Consider the following 17,932-nt stretch of genomic DNA (forward strand, 5'->3'; position numbering starts at 1 on the left):
ATGAACTTTAAATCAGACCTGAACTCTGGATGAAGGTAGAACTTCTTCAAGAACCAAAGCAACAGTCCAGCTGGTTTTAGGTGATCACATGACCTGATGACTGAGGAGCTACAGTCATGTGACTAATCCTGACCAATCCTGAGCCAGTTTACAGCCATGTGATGAGGATCCGCAGCCAGTCGATGGCAATAAAAGACAACCATGACATTATTAAGATCCAGTAGAACTTTATTTATCCTGAAGGAAGTTCTGGTTTCAGAAACATGACAGATATCAGTAGAATATATTAGTAACAAAAAATAAGAACCCAAACTAGAAAATGAATTAATGATAAAGTCCACATCTTTCTATATAAACACTGTTCTTCTGCAGAACCCCAGGACTGGACTCTGAGGTTCTGTCAGGGACAGCTGAGGAGCAATTCACTCAGAATCTGAACCAGGATTTGGACCTCATGATGTCCCTACACCTGAAGCAGGACCTGGTTCTGGGACCAGGAGGATTCTGGGAACTAAGAACAGGATCCAAACAGAAAAGGTCCATCAGCACCATCTGGCTCTGGTCCTGAGGAGCAGGTCCAGACCCACTAGAAGCAGTCAGACCACTTGGTTCCTGCGGGGACATCCATGATGTTGTCGGGGGGCGGAGCCTGTCGGAGCGTCCTCGTCCTCCGAGTGTCTTAGCAGCATTGAGGCTCTCTGCTCGTCCATCCTCCTGGACTGGACCCTCTGGACCAGACTGAAGAAGTCCTCCTGACCCTCCGGAACCGGACCCAGAACATCCTCAAGATCTGGAAGGGAGCAGCGCTGGTCCTCCATCCTGTCCGACTGAAGACAGACAGACAGACAAGTGTGGCCTTTATTCTATTGCTGCAGCAAAATTGTTCAAAATTACCACAAAAAGACACAAAATCATCTCAAAAAGAGCCCAAATTACCGTGAATGATTCAAATATGCCAGGAAAAACACCCCAAATCACCCCAGAAAGTATCAAAATCCCCTCAAAAAGTACCAAAATCACCACAAAAAGCACCAAAATCACTCCAAAAAGTACAAAAATTACCCCAAATAGCACCAAAATCACCCCAAAAAGTACCAAAATCACCCCACAAAGCACCAAAATTGCTCCAAAAAGTACAAAAATCACCTCAAATAGCACCAAAATCACCACAAAAGTACAAAAATCTCCACAAAAAGAACCAAAAAGTCCACAAAAAGTACCAAAATCACCCCAAAAAAGACCAAAATCATCTCACAAGTACCAAAATCAACACAAAACAGGTGAAATTGCCACAAAAACTCAAATTCTGCATGAAAAATCAGTCAAATAGGCCTTCCTCCCTGACCTCCTCAGAACATCTGGTTCTTCATCTTCAATAACTTTATCAATGATCAGAGTTCTACCTTCATACTGGGAATATTTCCAGAGTTCTAAGTCCTTGAAGTCCATAGAAGAGAATGTCCCCTGGAGAAAGTTCTAGAGTAGACCTACTGACAGCTGTATAGCTGTCAGTAGGTCTACTCTAGTTTAGTCTCACTTAGAACATTCCAGGTCTTTCAGGTCCATAGAGGTGGGTCCAGATTTATGACTTTTTACTGGACTTTTCCAGAACTTCATCAGTCCAGCAGCTAGAACCATGACATTTAGGAAGAGAAACACATCTGAGTTCAGCTAAAAGCTGACACCAGATCATCATAGAAAATGGAAAGTGACCACATAAAGATGTGAAATGACCACAAAAAGATGTGAAATGACCACATAAAGATGTGAAATGACCACAAAAAGATGTGAAATGACCACATAAAGATGTGAAGTGACCACAAAATGATGTGAAATGACCACATAAAGATGTGAAATGACCACAAAAAGATGTGAAATGACCACAAAAAGATGTGAAATGACCACATAAAGATGTGAAATGACCACATAAAGATGTGAAATGACCACATAAAGATGTGAAATGACCACAAAAAGATGTGAAATGACCACATAAAGATGTGAAGTGACCACAAAAAGATGTGAAATGACCACATAAAGATGTGAAATGACCACAAAAAGATGTGAAATGACCACATAAAGATGTGAAATGACCACATAAAGATGTGAAATGACCACAAAAAGATGTGAAATGACCACAAAAAGATGTGAAATGACCACATAAAGATGTGAAATGACCACATAAAGATGTGAAATGACCACATAAAGATGTGAAATGACCACATAAAGATGTGAAATGACCACAAAAAGATGTGAAATGACCACATAAAGATGTGAAGTGACCACAAAAAGATGTGAAATGACCACATAAAGATGTGAAATGACCACATAAAGATGTGAAATGACCACATAAAGATGTGAAATGACCACAAAAAGATGTGAAATGACCACATAAAGATGTGAAATGACCACATAAAGATGTGAAATGACCACATAAAGATGTGAAATGACCACATAAAGATGTGAAATGACCACATAAAGATGTGAAATGACCACATAAAGATGTGAAATGACCACAAAAAGATGTGAAATGACCACATAAAGATGTGAAATGACCACATAAAGATGTGAAATGACCACATAAAGATGTGAAATGACCACAAAAAGATGTGAAATGACCACAAAAAGATGTGAAATGACCACATAAAGATGTGAAATGACCACATAAAGATGTGAAATGACCACAAAAAGATGTGAAGTGACCACATAAAGATGTGAAATGACCAGAAAAAGATGTGAAGTGACCACATAAAGATGTGAAATGACCAGAAAAAGATGTGAAATGACCACATAAAGATGTGAAGTGACCACAAAAAGATGTGAAATGACCACATAAAGATGTGAAGTGACCACAAAAAGATGTGAAGTGACCACATAAAGATGTGAAATGACCAGAAAAAGATGTGAAATGACCACATAAAGATGTGAAATGACCACATAAAGATGTGAAGTGACCACAAAACGATGTGAAGTGACCAAATAAAGATGTGAAGTGACCAAATAAAGATGTGAAATGACCACAAAAAGATGTGAAGTGACCACATAAAGATGTGAAATGACCACATAAAGATGTGAAATGACCACATAAAGATGTGAAGTGACCACATAAAGATGTGAAATGACCACATAAAGATGTGAAATGACCAGAAAAAGATGTGAAATGACCACATAAAGATGTGAAATGACCACATAAAGATGTGAAGTGACCACATAAAGATGTGAAATGACCACATAAAGATGTGAAGTGACCACATAAAGATGTGAAATGACCACATAAAGATGTGAAGTGACCACATAAAGATGTGAAATGACCACAAAAAGATGTGAAATGACCACAAAAAGATGTGAAGTGACCAAATAAAGATGTGAAATGACCACAAAAAGATGTGAAATGACCACATAAAGATGTGAAATGACCACATAAAGATGTGAAATGACCACAAAAAGATGTGAAGTGACCACAAAAAGATGTGAAATGACCACATAAAGATGTGAAATGACCACATAAAGATGTGAAATGACCACATAAAGATGTGAAATGACCACATAAAGATGTGAAATGACCACATAAAGATGTGAAATGACCACATAAAGATGTGAAATGACCACAAAAAGATGTGAAGTGACCACAAAAAGATGTGAAATGACCACATAAAGATGTGAAATGACCAGATAAAGATGTGAAATGACCACAAAAAGATGTGAAGTGACCACATAAAGATGTGAAATGACCACATAAAGATGTGAAATGACCACATAAAGATGTGAAGTGACCAGATAAAGATGTGAAATGACCACAAAAAGATGTGAAATGACCACAAAAAGATGTGAAATGACCACATAAAGATGTGAAGTGACCACAAAAAGATGTGAAATGACCACATAAAGATGTGAAGTGACCACAAAAAGATGTGAAATGACCACAAAAAGATGTGAAGTGACCACAAAAAGATGTGAAATTACCACATAAAGATGTGAAATGACCACAAAAAGATGTGAAGTGACCACATAAAGATGTGAAATGACCACAAAAAGATGTGAAGTGACCACATAAAGATGTGAAATTACCACATAAAGATGTGAAATTACCACATAAAGATGTGAAATGACCACAAAAAGATGTGAAATGACCACAAAAAGATGTGAAATGACCACATAAAGATGTGAAATTACCACATAAAGATGTGAAGTGACCACATAAAGATGTGAAATGACCACAAAAAGATGTGAAGTGACCACAAAAAGATGTGAAATTACCACATAAAGATGTGAAATTACCACATAAAGATGTGAAGTGACCACATAAAGATGTGAAATGACCACAAAAAGATGTGAAGTGACCACATAAAGATGTGAAATTACCACATAAAGATGTGAAATTACCACAAAAAGATGTGAAGTGACCACAAAAAGATGTGAAGTGACCACAAAAAGATGTCTGTGTCCACAAAAACCTGCGACATCCCAACAAAAAGATGAAAAACCACCTCCAAGGAATGAGAACAACAAAACACTAAAAGATCCAGTCCAAAAGACACGGAAATACCATACAAGAATTGTGAGCACCAGTATTATGGGATGTATCACCATGTGAACAGTGAAGCCAATACATCCCATAATACTGACATTCACAGTTGGTTCTAAAATGAATTGGATCATTTTTAAATAATTTCCAGTGATTGTTGGACTCTTTTTGCTTCATTTCTAGCTCATTATCGCACAGGTTTAAAACGTTTTTGTGACATTTTAGTGAATTTTGAGTCATCTTTGACCACTTTGACACATTTTTATTTACTTTCAGAAAGATTCAGCTGTTTAGGACAGTTTTTTTTTAGTAGTGTAGAGATAGATAGATAGATAGATAGATAGATAGATAGATAGATAGATAGATAGATAGATAGATAGATAGATAGATAGATAGATAGATAGATAGATAGATAGATAGATACTTTATTAATCCCGAGGGAAATTTAAGTGTTCAGCAGCCTTACATATAACAACATAAAATAACAAAAAAGCAGGTTAGTAACATTAACAGTCGAGGTTAGTACAGGGTGAATGCATTCTTGAAATCTGCTGTTCAGATTCCTTATTGACCGCTGCAACATCTCAGCTGGATACTGTGAATTTCATCCTGAATTCTCTGTTTTAACTCATCCAGAGATCTTGGTCGAGTCGTGTACACTTTACTCTTGAGACAGCCCCAGGTAGATTTCAAGAATGCATTCGTACAGGAGGACGCCATCTTCAGGAAGTCATTTTTACTATGAATAAAATATTTTTTTCCATCACTCTTGGTTTTATTGGATTGTTAAAAAGTTCCTGTTTTTTTGTGTCACCCTATACATAAAACTGAAATTAAAGTTCAATATGCAGTATTTACACATTTCAAGGCACAGAAGTATAAAATCAAAGTGAATGTAGTGATTGAAGTGGCGACTTGAGAAAATTGAAATGAGTGAATGAATTGAATGTTTTTTCCTCACTGTGGGCAAACACAGAAACTGGCTCCTTTCACTATGCTGGCGGGTGGTCTGAACAGGAACCAGGACCATCTACAGACTTTATCCACTCCACTCTGAGTAAACTTTAATGCTGGCGGGTGGTCTGAACAGGAACCAGGACCATCTACAGACTTTATCCACTCCACTCTGAGTAAACTTTAATGCTGGCGGGTGGTTGGTCTGAACGTTCAGAGATGATGGAAGAAGAAAACATTTGTCTAGTTTTTTGAATTTAACAGAAACAGATTAGCTTGGAACAGAAAAGTCCATTTAAAAACAGACAATGAATTGTGGACATTATTTGGTGTAGTTAACGTGCCAATTAATATTATTGATTAATACTATTGATGATCTGTAATTCAACAAAGCTGGGAAAATCTTTGAAAAACCAGCAAATTTTCAAAAACTTCCAGCTAAGATGTTTGTGGAAAACATGAGATGGTTGATTTTGATCAGACTGAAGCTGCTATTTGGAGGTGTGAGGTCTGGTCAGTACCTGGTACTGGATCAGCATGTAGTAGAAGTCCAGATCGGCCTGGTCCGGGCTGCAGGCCCTGCAAAGAGCAGCTGGTTCTGGGTCTGGCAGCAGGCTGAGACTGGCTCTCTGGTCCTCCAGCCTCTGACACTGAGACTCCAGGATCAGGTCCAACAAGGCCTCGGGCTCCTCCTGCTGGCTGCTGCGATGCTACAGCAACAAGACGGGAACAAAATCCATCAAAAAACAACAAGATGGAGACAAAAAAGCATAAAAAAACAACAAGATGGAGACCAATCTTTGGAGGTTCAGTTGAAACATCAGGACTTCTCTAGTAGGTTCTTGACGACGTCCCACCTTCATCCAAGGTTGTTCTTCAGTTTTGACCGACTGATGGGGGGTTCCAGAGTTTAGAGTCCCTCCAGCTCACCTGGCTGATGTCCACTAACCACCAGGACTCGCTTGTCTCCAGGTAGGACTGCTGTGAAACCGACTATGGTGGGGGAGCTTCCAGTTTACACAACAAAGGACGTGAGTCTGACAGGCAGGAGAGACTCAGATCATCATTCTGCTGGAAGATGAATGGTGGTCCTTAACGCCAACGACTTCCACTGGAACACAACAACTTTCCTCAGCACTTCTACCTGTGAGGACCTGAGTGGAGATCCCACAAACAGACCCAGAAGAAGGTCCTAGACCTCTAACAGCTGGAGACTCCACCCTGAAGAGGACATACCATGATGCATGACCTTCTGAAGAGGACCTGAAGCATGACCAGGAGGAGCACCACTCAGACCATCATCTGCAATAATGCAACTTACTGAGCATCAGTTTTAGCACTGAAACATCTGGAGCTCCACTGAAGCAAAGTTCAGAGAGAAACGGGTCCAGGATGAAACCCTGGTTTTAGTACAGATCACATCAGAGCCAGTGGAGAGTCAGAAAACACCTCCTGCATGTCAGAACCAACCTCCTCCTGCTGCTGGATCTCTGCCTGACCACCTCTTCCTTCACCTAGAACAAAGCATCTACAGACAGAAGATCAGCTGTACCACTGGATCTCCAGGTTCACCCACTGTGGAGGAGAACAGAGCTCTGAGATTGTTTAGAGGAACATCTCCAGCCACTGGTTCAGAGATATGGACAACACCTGGGTCAGAATAAAAGCCCCAGAAGTAGAACCTTCATGGAGAGTATCAACTGGGTGGACAACAACATCACCAGGGCGGCATGAAGGACAACCAGCTGCTGTTTGTGGACTTTGCTCTGCATGTTGAGGAGAATGCAAACCTCAACGTTGAAATCTACAAGAAACCTCCACACAGACCAGGATCTGCTGTTAGATTCCCACCATGCACTGGAACATCATCTGGGTTCATCAGAACCTCAAAGAACCGGGCTGAGAACGTTCCTTCCAATGCAGAAGGAAAGGAGAAAGAAAGCTGTGAGGAACTGTGGCTACCTGGACCTTCATCAACTCCAGAAAAGATATAGAAAAGATAACAAACAGCGAAGGAAAGAAGAGGAACCACGTTGTTCTACCAAATGTAGCTGGAGTATCTGAAGAACTCCAAAGAGAACATCCCAGGGTTCTTCAGACCCAGAACCACTCTGAGACAAAAACTGGTTCATCCCAAGAATAGAACAAGAACCAACTACAGGAGAACATATATACAGGAGAAAATTTATACAGGAGAATAAATTATCTGTAATAATGGGGAATGTGAGGTCTCTCCTGAATAAGATAGAAGAGTTTATGGCGATGACCACGCTGCAGTGGGAGTATAGGGAGAGCAGCCTCTTGATGTTCATGGAGTCACGGCTGAACGAACTCACTCCGGACTCCCTTTTACCTCTGGATGGATTCCATCTCGTCAGAGCGGACCGGAACGCGAGGGAGAGTGGTAAGAGGAAGGGTGGAGGCCTCACCATGTATGTGAATGAGAGGTGGTGTAATGCTGGACACATTAGAGTAAAACAGCGGCTCTGCACTGAGGATGTAGACCAACAGTCTGCGTCCGTTCTATCTGCCCCAGGAGTTTTCACATGTAATAGCTGTTACTGTGTATATCCCTCCCTCTGATGCGGCTGCAGCCTGTGAACTCATCCACAGTGAAGTGTCCCAGCTGCAAACATCTCACCCTCAGTCTCTTATTATCATCTCAGGAGACTTCAATCATGCATCGCTCTCTGCTACTCTCCCTACGTTCACCCAGTATGTGACGTGCCAGACCAGAGACAGTAAAACCCTGGACCTACTGTATGCAAACATCAAAGATGCATACAGCTCCTCCCCCTCCCCCGCTGGGCTGCTCAGATCACAACCTGGTGAGACTGAGGCCCATTTACATACCAAAGGTGAAGAAACAACCCCCCACCATAAGGTATGTGAAGAAGTGGTCTGACGAGGCCACTGAGGCGTTGCAGGACTGGGTTAGGGTCTAGAGAGGGTTCCTGTTTTGTGGAAGACTTCCTGCCTGGTTCCTGTCTCAAAGACCAGGAACCCCAGGGAGCCAAACCACTTCAGACCTGTGGCCCTCACTTCTCATCTGATGAAGACCATGGAGAGGATCATCCTCAGGAATCTACTCCCCCTGGTGAGCCCTAATCTGGACCCACTGCAGTTCGCTTACCAACCGAACATTGGAGTGGATGATGCAGTCGTCTACCTACTGCACAGATCGCTGACTCACCTGGGGCCTGTTTCACGAAGCAGGTTCACTGAAAACTCTGAGTTTCTTAACCCTGAAATGAGGGAAACTCAGAGTTTTCCGTTTCACGAAGCGAGGTAACTTAACCCTGAGACAGAGGGGTAACTCTAGCCTGTTTCACAAAGAGGGGTAACTTCAACTCTCGGTCGGTTACCGCAGTAACAGACTCTATGACTCTAACCTGGTCACCAGCAGGTTTATCTGAGAAAACCTCCAGTTTCTCTCCGTCTCCGCCCTCTTTCAGCCACACGCTGTTTCATTTCCTCATTCATTCAGTCAGTAAGCGAGCGAGTTTTGGCGTAGAACAGCTTTTATTAACGATCCAGTGGATAAAGGAGCAGCATTACTGCACAGATCATTAAATATTCGTCGGTAGATTGTTATCAGACCGAGCATAAATGTTCTCGCATTTCCGGACAATTATCGGTTTGAGCGGTACCGTTTCCTAATCGTTTTAAGTCCATAATCTACATAAACAACCTAATCCGTCCTTACATTTACATTACCAACCAGTCATGCTCTCACATCCAGCAGATATTGTGTGTTGCGCTGTGGTTCTTTGCAAATAGAAGTTTTTATATGAAATAACTTAATATTCTACCATTCAGACAGTTATTCCCTGTAATATTATTACGATTACAAAGGACTACATTTAAACTTACGCATTGATCCGGGCTGTTCTCCACGCCGTCTCTCTCTCTTTTTCAGCTGCAGCGGTGTTGCACTTCTTTCTAAAAACGTGTTCAAACTCGCCATATGAGCGCGTTAAAAACTTCCAGTTCAAAAACGCAGCCTTTCGCTTCCCCGTTTCCATGGTGACTCGTCGAATCGGGGCTCCATTGATGCTGTCTTTTCAGAGTTGCGGTGCACGCGCGTAACTCCGGGTCAAACTACTCCGAGTTAATTAAACCAACTCATATCAGCCGTTGTGAAACCGAAAACTCAGAGTTTTCTATCTCAGAGTAGATCGACTCAGAGTTGAGGAAGAAACTCAGAGTTTCTTGAACCTGCTTCGTGAAAAAGGCCCCTGGAGAACACCGGCAGCACTGTGAGGGTCATGTTCTTCTCCAGTGCTTTCAACACAATCCAGCCTTCTCTGCTCAGGGTGAAGCTGGAGAGAGTGGGAGTAGACGATCACCTGGCTGCTTGGACCATCCACTACCTCACCAACAGACCACAGTAGGTGAGGCTTCAGGACTGTGTTTCTGATGTAGTGGTCAGCAGCATGGGGCCCACAGGGGACAGTGCTCTCTCCCTTTCTCTTCATCCTGTACACATCGGACTTCCACTACAACTCTGGGAGCTGGACTCTGCTCCGGACATTCTATGACTCTGTGGTAGCGTCTGCTGTTTTCTATGCAGTGGTCTGCTGGGGAGCAGGGAGCTCTGAAAGGGACAGAAAGAGACTGAACAGACTGGTGAGGAGGTCCGGTTCTGTGCTGGACTGTTCCCTGGACTCCATGGAGGAGGATGTTGGCAAAGCTCACATCCATCAGGGACAACTCCTTTCACCCACTGCATTTATACCCACACTTTATTTATAGTGCAGTAATACTCTATTTATTCATTTTTATCCTTCATGCTTGTATATATTGTGCATATTTCTGTTATTATAATTATTATCTTTACTGTATATTGCTGCTGTAACACGGGTAATTTCTCCTGACATGGGGAGTAATAAAGGACTATCTTCTCTTAAACTACAGGAGAACGTTTACATAGGAGAATAAACTACAGGAGAACCTTCTTGTAGGAGAATAAACTACAGTAGAACCTTTAAATGGGAGAATAAATTACAGGAGAACCTTTATATGGGAGAATAAATTACAGGAGAACCTTTATATAGGAGAATAAACTACAGGAGAACCTTTATATAGGAGAATAAACTACAGGAGAACCTTTATATAGGAGAATAAACTGCAGGAGAACCTTTATATAGGAGAATAAACTACAGGAGAACCTTTATATGGGAGAATAAATTACAGGAGAACCTTTATATAGGAGAATAAACTACAGGAGAACCTTTATATAGGAGAATAAACTACAGGAGAACCTTTATATAGGAGAATAAACTACAGGAGAACCTTTATATGGGAGAATAAATTACAGGAGAACCTTTATATGGGAGAATAAATTACAGGAGAACCTTTATATAGGAGAATAAACTACAGGAGAACCTTTATATAGGAGAATAAACTACAGGAGAACCTTTATATGGGAGAATAAATTACAGGAGAACCTTTATATAGGAGAATAAACTACAGGAGAACCTTTATATAGGAGAATAAACTACAGGAGAACCTTTATATAGGAGAATAAACTACAGGAGAACCTTTATATGGGAGAATAAATTACAGGAGAACCTTTATATGGGAGAATAAATTACAGGAGAACCTTTATATAGGAGAATAAACTACAGGAGAACCTTTATATAGGAGAATAAACTACAGGAGAACCTTTATATAGGAGAATAAACTGCAGGAGAACCTTTATATAGGAGAATAAACTACAGGAGAACCTTTATATGGGAGAATAAATTACAGGAGAACCTTTATATAGGAGAATAAACTACAGGAGAACCTTTATATAGGAGAATAAACTACAGGAGAACCTTTACATAGGAGAATAAATACAGTAGAACATTTGTATAGGAGAATAAACTAGAGGAGAACCTTTAAATGGGAGAACCAACTACAGGAGAACCTTTACATAGGAGAATAAACTACAGGAGAACCTTTATATAGGAGAATAAACTACAGGAGAACCTTTACATAGGAGAATAAACTACAGGAGAACCTTCTTGTAGGAGAATAAACTACAGTAGAACCTTTAAATGGGAGAATAAATTACAGGAGAACCTTTATATGGGAGAATAAATTACAGGAGAACCTTTATATAGGAGAATAAACTACAGGAGAACCTTTATATAGGAGAATAAACTACAGGAGAACCTTTATATAGGAGAATAAACTGCAGGAGAACCTTTATATAGGAGAATAAACTGCAGGAGAACCTTTATATAGGAGAATAAACTACAGGAGAACCTTTATATGGGAGAATAAATTACAGGAGAACCTTTATATAGGAGAATAAACTACAGGAGAACCTTTATATGGGAGAATAAATTACAGGAGAACCTTTAAATAGGAGAATAAACTACAGGAGAACCTTTATATGGGAGAATAAATTACAGGAGAACCTTTATATAGGAGAATAAATTACAGGAGAACCTTTATATGGGAGAATAAATTACAGGAGAACCTTTATATAGGAGAATAAACTACAGGAGAACCTTTATATAGGAGAATAAACTACAGAAGAACCTTTATATAGGAGAATAAACTGCAGGAGAACCTTTATATAGGAGAATAAACTACAGGAGAACCTTTATATGGGAGAATAAATTATAGGAGAACCTTTATATAGGAGAATAAACTACAGGAGAACCTTTATATAGGAGAATAAACTACAGGAGAACCTTTATATGGGAGAATAAATTACAGGAGAACCTTTATATAGGAGAATAAACTACAGGAGAACCTTTATATAGGAGAATAAACTACAGGAGAACCTTTATATGGGAGAATAAATTACAGGAGAACCTTTATATAGGAGAATAAACTACAGGAGAACCTTTATATAGGAGAATAAACTACAGGAGAACCTTTACATAGGAGAATAAATACAGTAGAACATTTGTATAGGAGAATAAACTAGAGGAGAACCTTTAAATGGGAGAACCAACTACAGGAGAACCTTTACATAGGAGAATAAACTACAGGAGAACCTTTATATAGGAGAATAAACTGCAGGAGAACCTTTATATAGGAGAATAAACTACAGGAGAACCTTTACATAGGAGAATAAACTACAGGAGAACCTTCTTGTAGGAGAATAAACTACAGTAGAACCTTTAAATGGGAGAATAAATTACAGGAGAACCTTTATATGGGAGAATAAATTACAGGAGAACCTTTATATAGGAGAATAAACTACAGGAGAACCTTTATATAGGAGAATAAACTACAGGAGAACCTTTATATAGGAGAATAAACTGCAGGAGAACCTTTATATAGGAGAATAAACTACAGGAGAACCTTTATATAGGAGAATAAACTACAGGAGAACCTTTATATAGGAGAATAAACTCCAGGAGAACCTTTATATAGGAGAATAAACTACAGGAGAACCTTTATATGGGAGAATAAATTACAGGAGAACCTTTATATAGGAGAATAAACTACAGGAGAACCTTTATATAGGAGAATAAACTACAGGAGAACCTTTATATAGGAGAATAAACTGCAGGAGAACCTTTATATGGGAGAATAAACTACAGGAGAACCTTTATATGGGAGAATAAATTACAGGAGAACCTTTATATAGGAGAATAAACTACAGGAGAACCTTTATATGGGAGAATAAATTACAGGAGAACCTTTATATAGGAGAATAAACTACAGGAGAACCTTTATATAGGAGAATAAACTACAGGAGAACCTTTATATGGGAGAATAAATTACAGGAGAACCTTTATATAGGAGAATAAACTACAGGAGAACCTTTATATAGGAGAATAAACTACAGGAGAACCTTTACATAGGAGAATAAATACAGTAGAACATTTGTATAGGAGAATAAACTAGAGGAGAACCTTTAAATGGGAGAACCAACTACAGGAGAACCTTTACATAGGAGAATAAACTACAGGAGAACCTTTATATAGGAGAATAAACTGCAGGAGAACCTTTATATAGGAGAATAAACTACAGGAGAACCTTTACATAGGAGAATAAACTACAGGAGAACCTTCTTGTAGGAGAATAAACTACAGTAGAACCTTTAAATGGGAGAATAAATTACAGGAGAACCTTTATATGGGAGAATAAATTACAGGAGAACCTTTATATAGGAGAATAAACTACAGGAGAACCTTTATATAGGAGAATAAACTACAGGAGAACCTTTACATAGGAGAATAAATACAGTAGAACATTTGTATAGGAGAATAAACTAGAGGAGAACCTTTAAATGGGAGAACCAACTACAGGAGAACCTTTACATAGGATAATAAACTACAGGAGAACCTTTATATAGGAGAATAAACTGCAGGAGAACCTTTATATAGGAGAATAAACTGCAGGAAAACCTTTATATACAAGAATAAATTACTACTAATAAACTAAGAATTTGGGTTAGCCCTAACCCTGAGAACCTTGGATGAAGGTGGAACGTCTTCCAGAACCTTCAGTTGGTTTTCCTGAAGCTCCTACCATCACCAGGACCTGATGATGAGAATCTCCACAGCAGTATGAGGAGACATTAGATCAGAGAACCCATGGTGGAACATGAAGGTGGAACATAGTGATAGAACATGATGGTGGAAAATGAAGGTGAAACACTGGTGGAACATGAAGGTGGAGCATAGTGGTAGAACATACTGATGGAACATGAAGGTGGAACATGAAGGTGGAACATGAAGATGGAACATATTGGTGGAACATGAAGGTGGAACATGAAGGTGGAACTTAGTGGAAGAACATGAAGGTGGTACATGAAGGTGGAGCATACTGGTGGAACATGAAGGTAGAACATAGGGGTAGAACATGAAGGTGGAACATACTGGTGGAATATGAAGGTAGAACATAGGGGTAGAACATGAAGGTGGAACATACTGGTGGAACATGAAGGTGGAACATGAAGGTGGAACATATTGGTAGAACATGAAAGTGGAACATTATGGTGAAACATGAAGGTGGAACATGACGGTAGAACATATTGGTAGAACATGATGGAACATGAAGGTGGAACATATTGGTAGAACATGAAGGTGGAACATAGTGATAGAACATGATGGTGGAAAATGAAGGTGAAACACTGGTGGAACATGAAGGTGGAACATATTGGCAGAAAATGAAGGTGCAGCATACTGGTGGAACATTATGGTGGAACATAGTGGTAGAACATGAAGGTGGAACATGAAGGTGGAACATATTGGTAGAACATGAAAGTGGAACATTATGGTGGAACATGAAGGTGGAACATGACGGTAGAACATGATGGAACATGAAGGTGGAACATATTGGTAGAACATGAAGGTGGAACATAGTGGTAGAACATGATGGTGGAACATGAAGGTGGAGCATACTGGTGGAACATGAAGGTAGAACATAGTGGTAGAACATGAAGGTGGAACATGAAGGTGGAACATTATGGTGGAACATATTGGTAGAACATGAAAGTGGAACATGAAGATGGAACATATTGGTGGAACATGAAAGTGGAACATAGTGGTAGAACATGATGGAACATGTAGGTGGAACATGAAGGTGGAACATATTGGTAGAACATGAAAGTGGAACATTAAGGTGGAACATACTGGTGGAGCATGAAGGTGGAACATGAAGGTAGAACATGAAGGTGGAACATATTGGTAGAACATGATGGTGAAACATGAAGGTGGAACATATTGGTAGAACATGAAAGTGGAACATTAAGGTGGAACAAACTGGTGGAACATGAAGGTGGAACATGAAGGTAGAACATGAAGGTGGAACATATTGGTAGAACATGATGGTGAAACATGAAGGTGGAACATGAAGGTGGAACTCCAGTTCCCAGGATGCCCCGCTAAGCTGCACGTCATGGATTTTTACTGGTACCTTGTTTCTGGAGGATCTGGTCCTGGAGCTCAGGGCCGTCCCGAGGCTCTGACCTCGAGGTCTGGAGCCGCCTTCAGATCCAGAACCCACTAGGCCTCTAAGGGTCCGCAGGGGGGACGTCGGTTCTGGTGCCACGCTGCCGTTCTGCTGAGGAGCAGGAGAACTTTTGGGCGCCACCCCTTCGATCCTCCTGTGGTGAACAGGTGAAGGCAGGGACGGAGTAGGCACACCTGAGAACTTCCTGTCAGCCATGATGTGGGCGGAGCCAAGGAGGGCGTTGTCATCAGTAGAACCTGCACAAGAATACAAGCTAAAGGACAGTTCCAGGGTTCTATGTTCTCCTCACTGTTCCTTTATCTCTCGTCAACAGCGACTCATCCACAGCTGCATCTCATAAACTGTAGTTCTAGTCATGTTCCAGTCAGGTTCTAGTCCAGGTTCTAGTCAGGTTCTAGTCCAGTTTCCAGTCAAATTTCTGATATCTGAGAGGAAACGTTATTTTACAAAGAGAAAGTCTGCAGCATTTCTGGGTTGGTTCCAAAGCAGAACATCTAATATTTTGGGTTTTTGATCTGACAAACGGTGAATTTTCTCACAGTTTTCTGTTGATTATTGAATAAAATCCGAAAATAACCTGCATGTTCCTCAGTGATGAAAGGAACCGCAGTTAACTGCCACCAGATCAGCCAATGAAGAACCCCAGACAGAAAGAAATTCTTCAGTTCCTGATGGTTCTATGGAGATCCCTCTAAGAACCATTATTGTTCTGAGAGTAGAGAGACACAAACATGAACCAGAGAGCCACATCAACAGAACGGTTTAGACCGAGTTAAAGTGGTCCAGGTTAAAGTTAAACCGGGTTGAAGTGGTTTTGTTGGTCCTCAGCTCCGTCCAGCAGAAGTAGGTCAACAACAAGCGGAGACTCCAACACATTTACACATGAATGCTTCACTGAACATCACTGCAGCACCACCTTCAGGCTGGCAGACCAACTGCACTGATGCAGGGTCCAACTTTAACATGCTAAAACATGTTAGAAGCACGTTAAAACACACTACGAACACGCTAATGCAGAAATAAACACGACTCACGTCTGTTGAACTCAAACACGTCCTGTTTGTCTCCACATCGCTGAGTTCACAACTTTCTGTCCGACGCTTCAACGGCTGCTCCGAAGCTGATCACCATCCAATGAACACACACAAACACACAAGGAACACACACACACACACACACACAGGAACACACATACACAATGAAAGAGAGCCCCACTCCCCACCTTACATCATGGTTTCTAAGGAAACCAAAGAGAGGCTTCCAACCCCCCTGCAAACACACACACATACACTCTCACACACACAGACATAAACACACACACACACACACACACACACACACACACACACACATACACACACACACACACACACACACACACACACACACACATTCCTGCATTGTTGAAATCCATTCAGCTGAACCCAGAGAGCTTCAGTAACACACACAAACATGTTTCAAACAACAAAAGCATTAGTTTAATCTGAACAGGGAACTGTTTTTTCCATCCATCATCCATCCATCACCATCATCATCCATCCATCCATCTATCATCCATCCATCATCATCCATCCATCATCATCATCATCCATCCATCTATCATCCATCCATCTATCATCCATCCATCCATCATTCATCCATCCATCATCATCATCATCCATCCATCCATCCATCATCCATCCATCCATCAAACATCAATCATTCATCCATCCATCCATCATCCATCCATCATCATCATCATCCATCCATCATCATCATCCATCTATCATCCATCCATCTATCATCCATCCATCCATCATGCATCCATCCATCATCATCATCCATCCATCCATCATCATCCATCCATCATCATCATCATCCATCCATCTATCATCCATCCATCTATCATCCATCCATCCATCATTCATCCATCCATCATCATCATCCATCCATCCATCCATCCATCCATCCATCCATCCATCATCCATCCATCTATCAAACATCAATCATTCATCCATCCATCCATCATCCATCCATCATCATCATCCATCCATCATCATCATCCATCTATCATCCATCCATCTATCATCCATCCATCCATCATCCATCCATCCATCATCATCATCCATCCATCCATCATCCATCCATCTATCAAACATCAATCATTCATCCATCCATCCATCATCCATCCATCATCATCATCATCCATCCATCATCATCATCCATCTATCATCCATCCATCTATCATCCATCCATCCATCCATCCATCATCCATCCATCCATCATCATCATCCATCCATCCATCCATCCATCCATCATTCATCCATCTATCAAACATCAATCATTCATCCATCCATCCATCCATCATCCATCATCCATCATTCATCCATCCATCCATCCATCCATCATCCATTCATCCATTCATCCATCATCCATCATCCATCCATCATCCATCATCCATCCATCCATCATCATCATCCATCCATCCATCCATCATCCATCCATCTATCAAACATCAATCATTCAGCCATTCATCCATCATCCATC

The 17,932-nt window shown here is 40.6% G+C and overlaps 1 protein-coding gene across 41 annotated transcripts; it reads right to left on the bottom strand.

Annotated features, from left to right (window-relative positions):
• Nucleotides 1-207: 207 nt before the first annotated feature.
• On the bottom strand, nt 208-16,617 carry gpsm1a (G protein signaling modulator 1a). Of its 41 annotated transcripts, none has more exons than XR_007943310.1 (8): nt 16,441-16,617; nt 13,404-15,642; nt 12,475-13,280; nt 11,237-11,298; nt 10,927-11,019; nt 10,679-10,771; nt 5,998-10,585; nt 208-827 (listed from the first exon to the last, which is right to left on the bottom strand). XR_007943310.1 is itself a non-coding variant. In XM_051950990.1 (2 exons), exons 1-2 carry the CDS (start codon nt 6,013-6,015, stop codon nt 597-599), a joined length of 249 nt encoding a protein of 82 aa, XP_051806950.1. In that variant the 5' UTR covers nt 6,016-6,603; the 3' UTR covers nt 208-596. The 41 variants fall into 41 exon arrangements, 1 of the variants encoding a protein (XP_051806950.1); XR_007943308.1 differs by having other exon boundaries at nt 11,082-11,298; XR_007943309.1 differs by lacking the exon at nt 11,237-11,298 and adding an exon at nt 12,104-12,258.
• Between the last annotated feature and the right edge of the window lie 1,315 nt (nt 16,618-17,932).

Source organism: Acanthochromis polyacanthus, chromosome 7, assembly GCF_021347895.1.
Source record: "Acanthochromis polyacanthus isolate Apoly-LR-REF ecotype Palm Island chromosome 7, KAUST_Apoly_ChrSc, whole genome shotgun sequence".
Lineage (NCBI taxonomy): Eukaryota > Metazoa > Chordata > Actinopteri > Pomacentridae > Acanthochromis > Acanthochromis polyacanthus.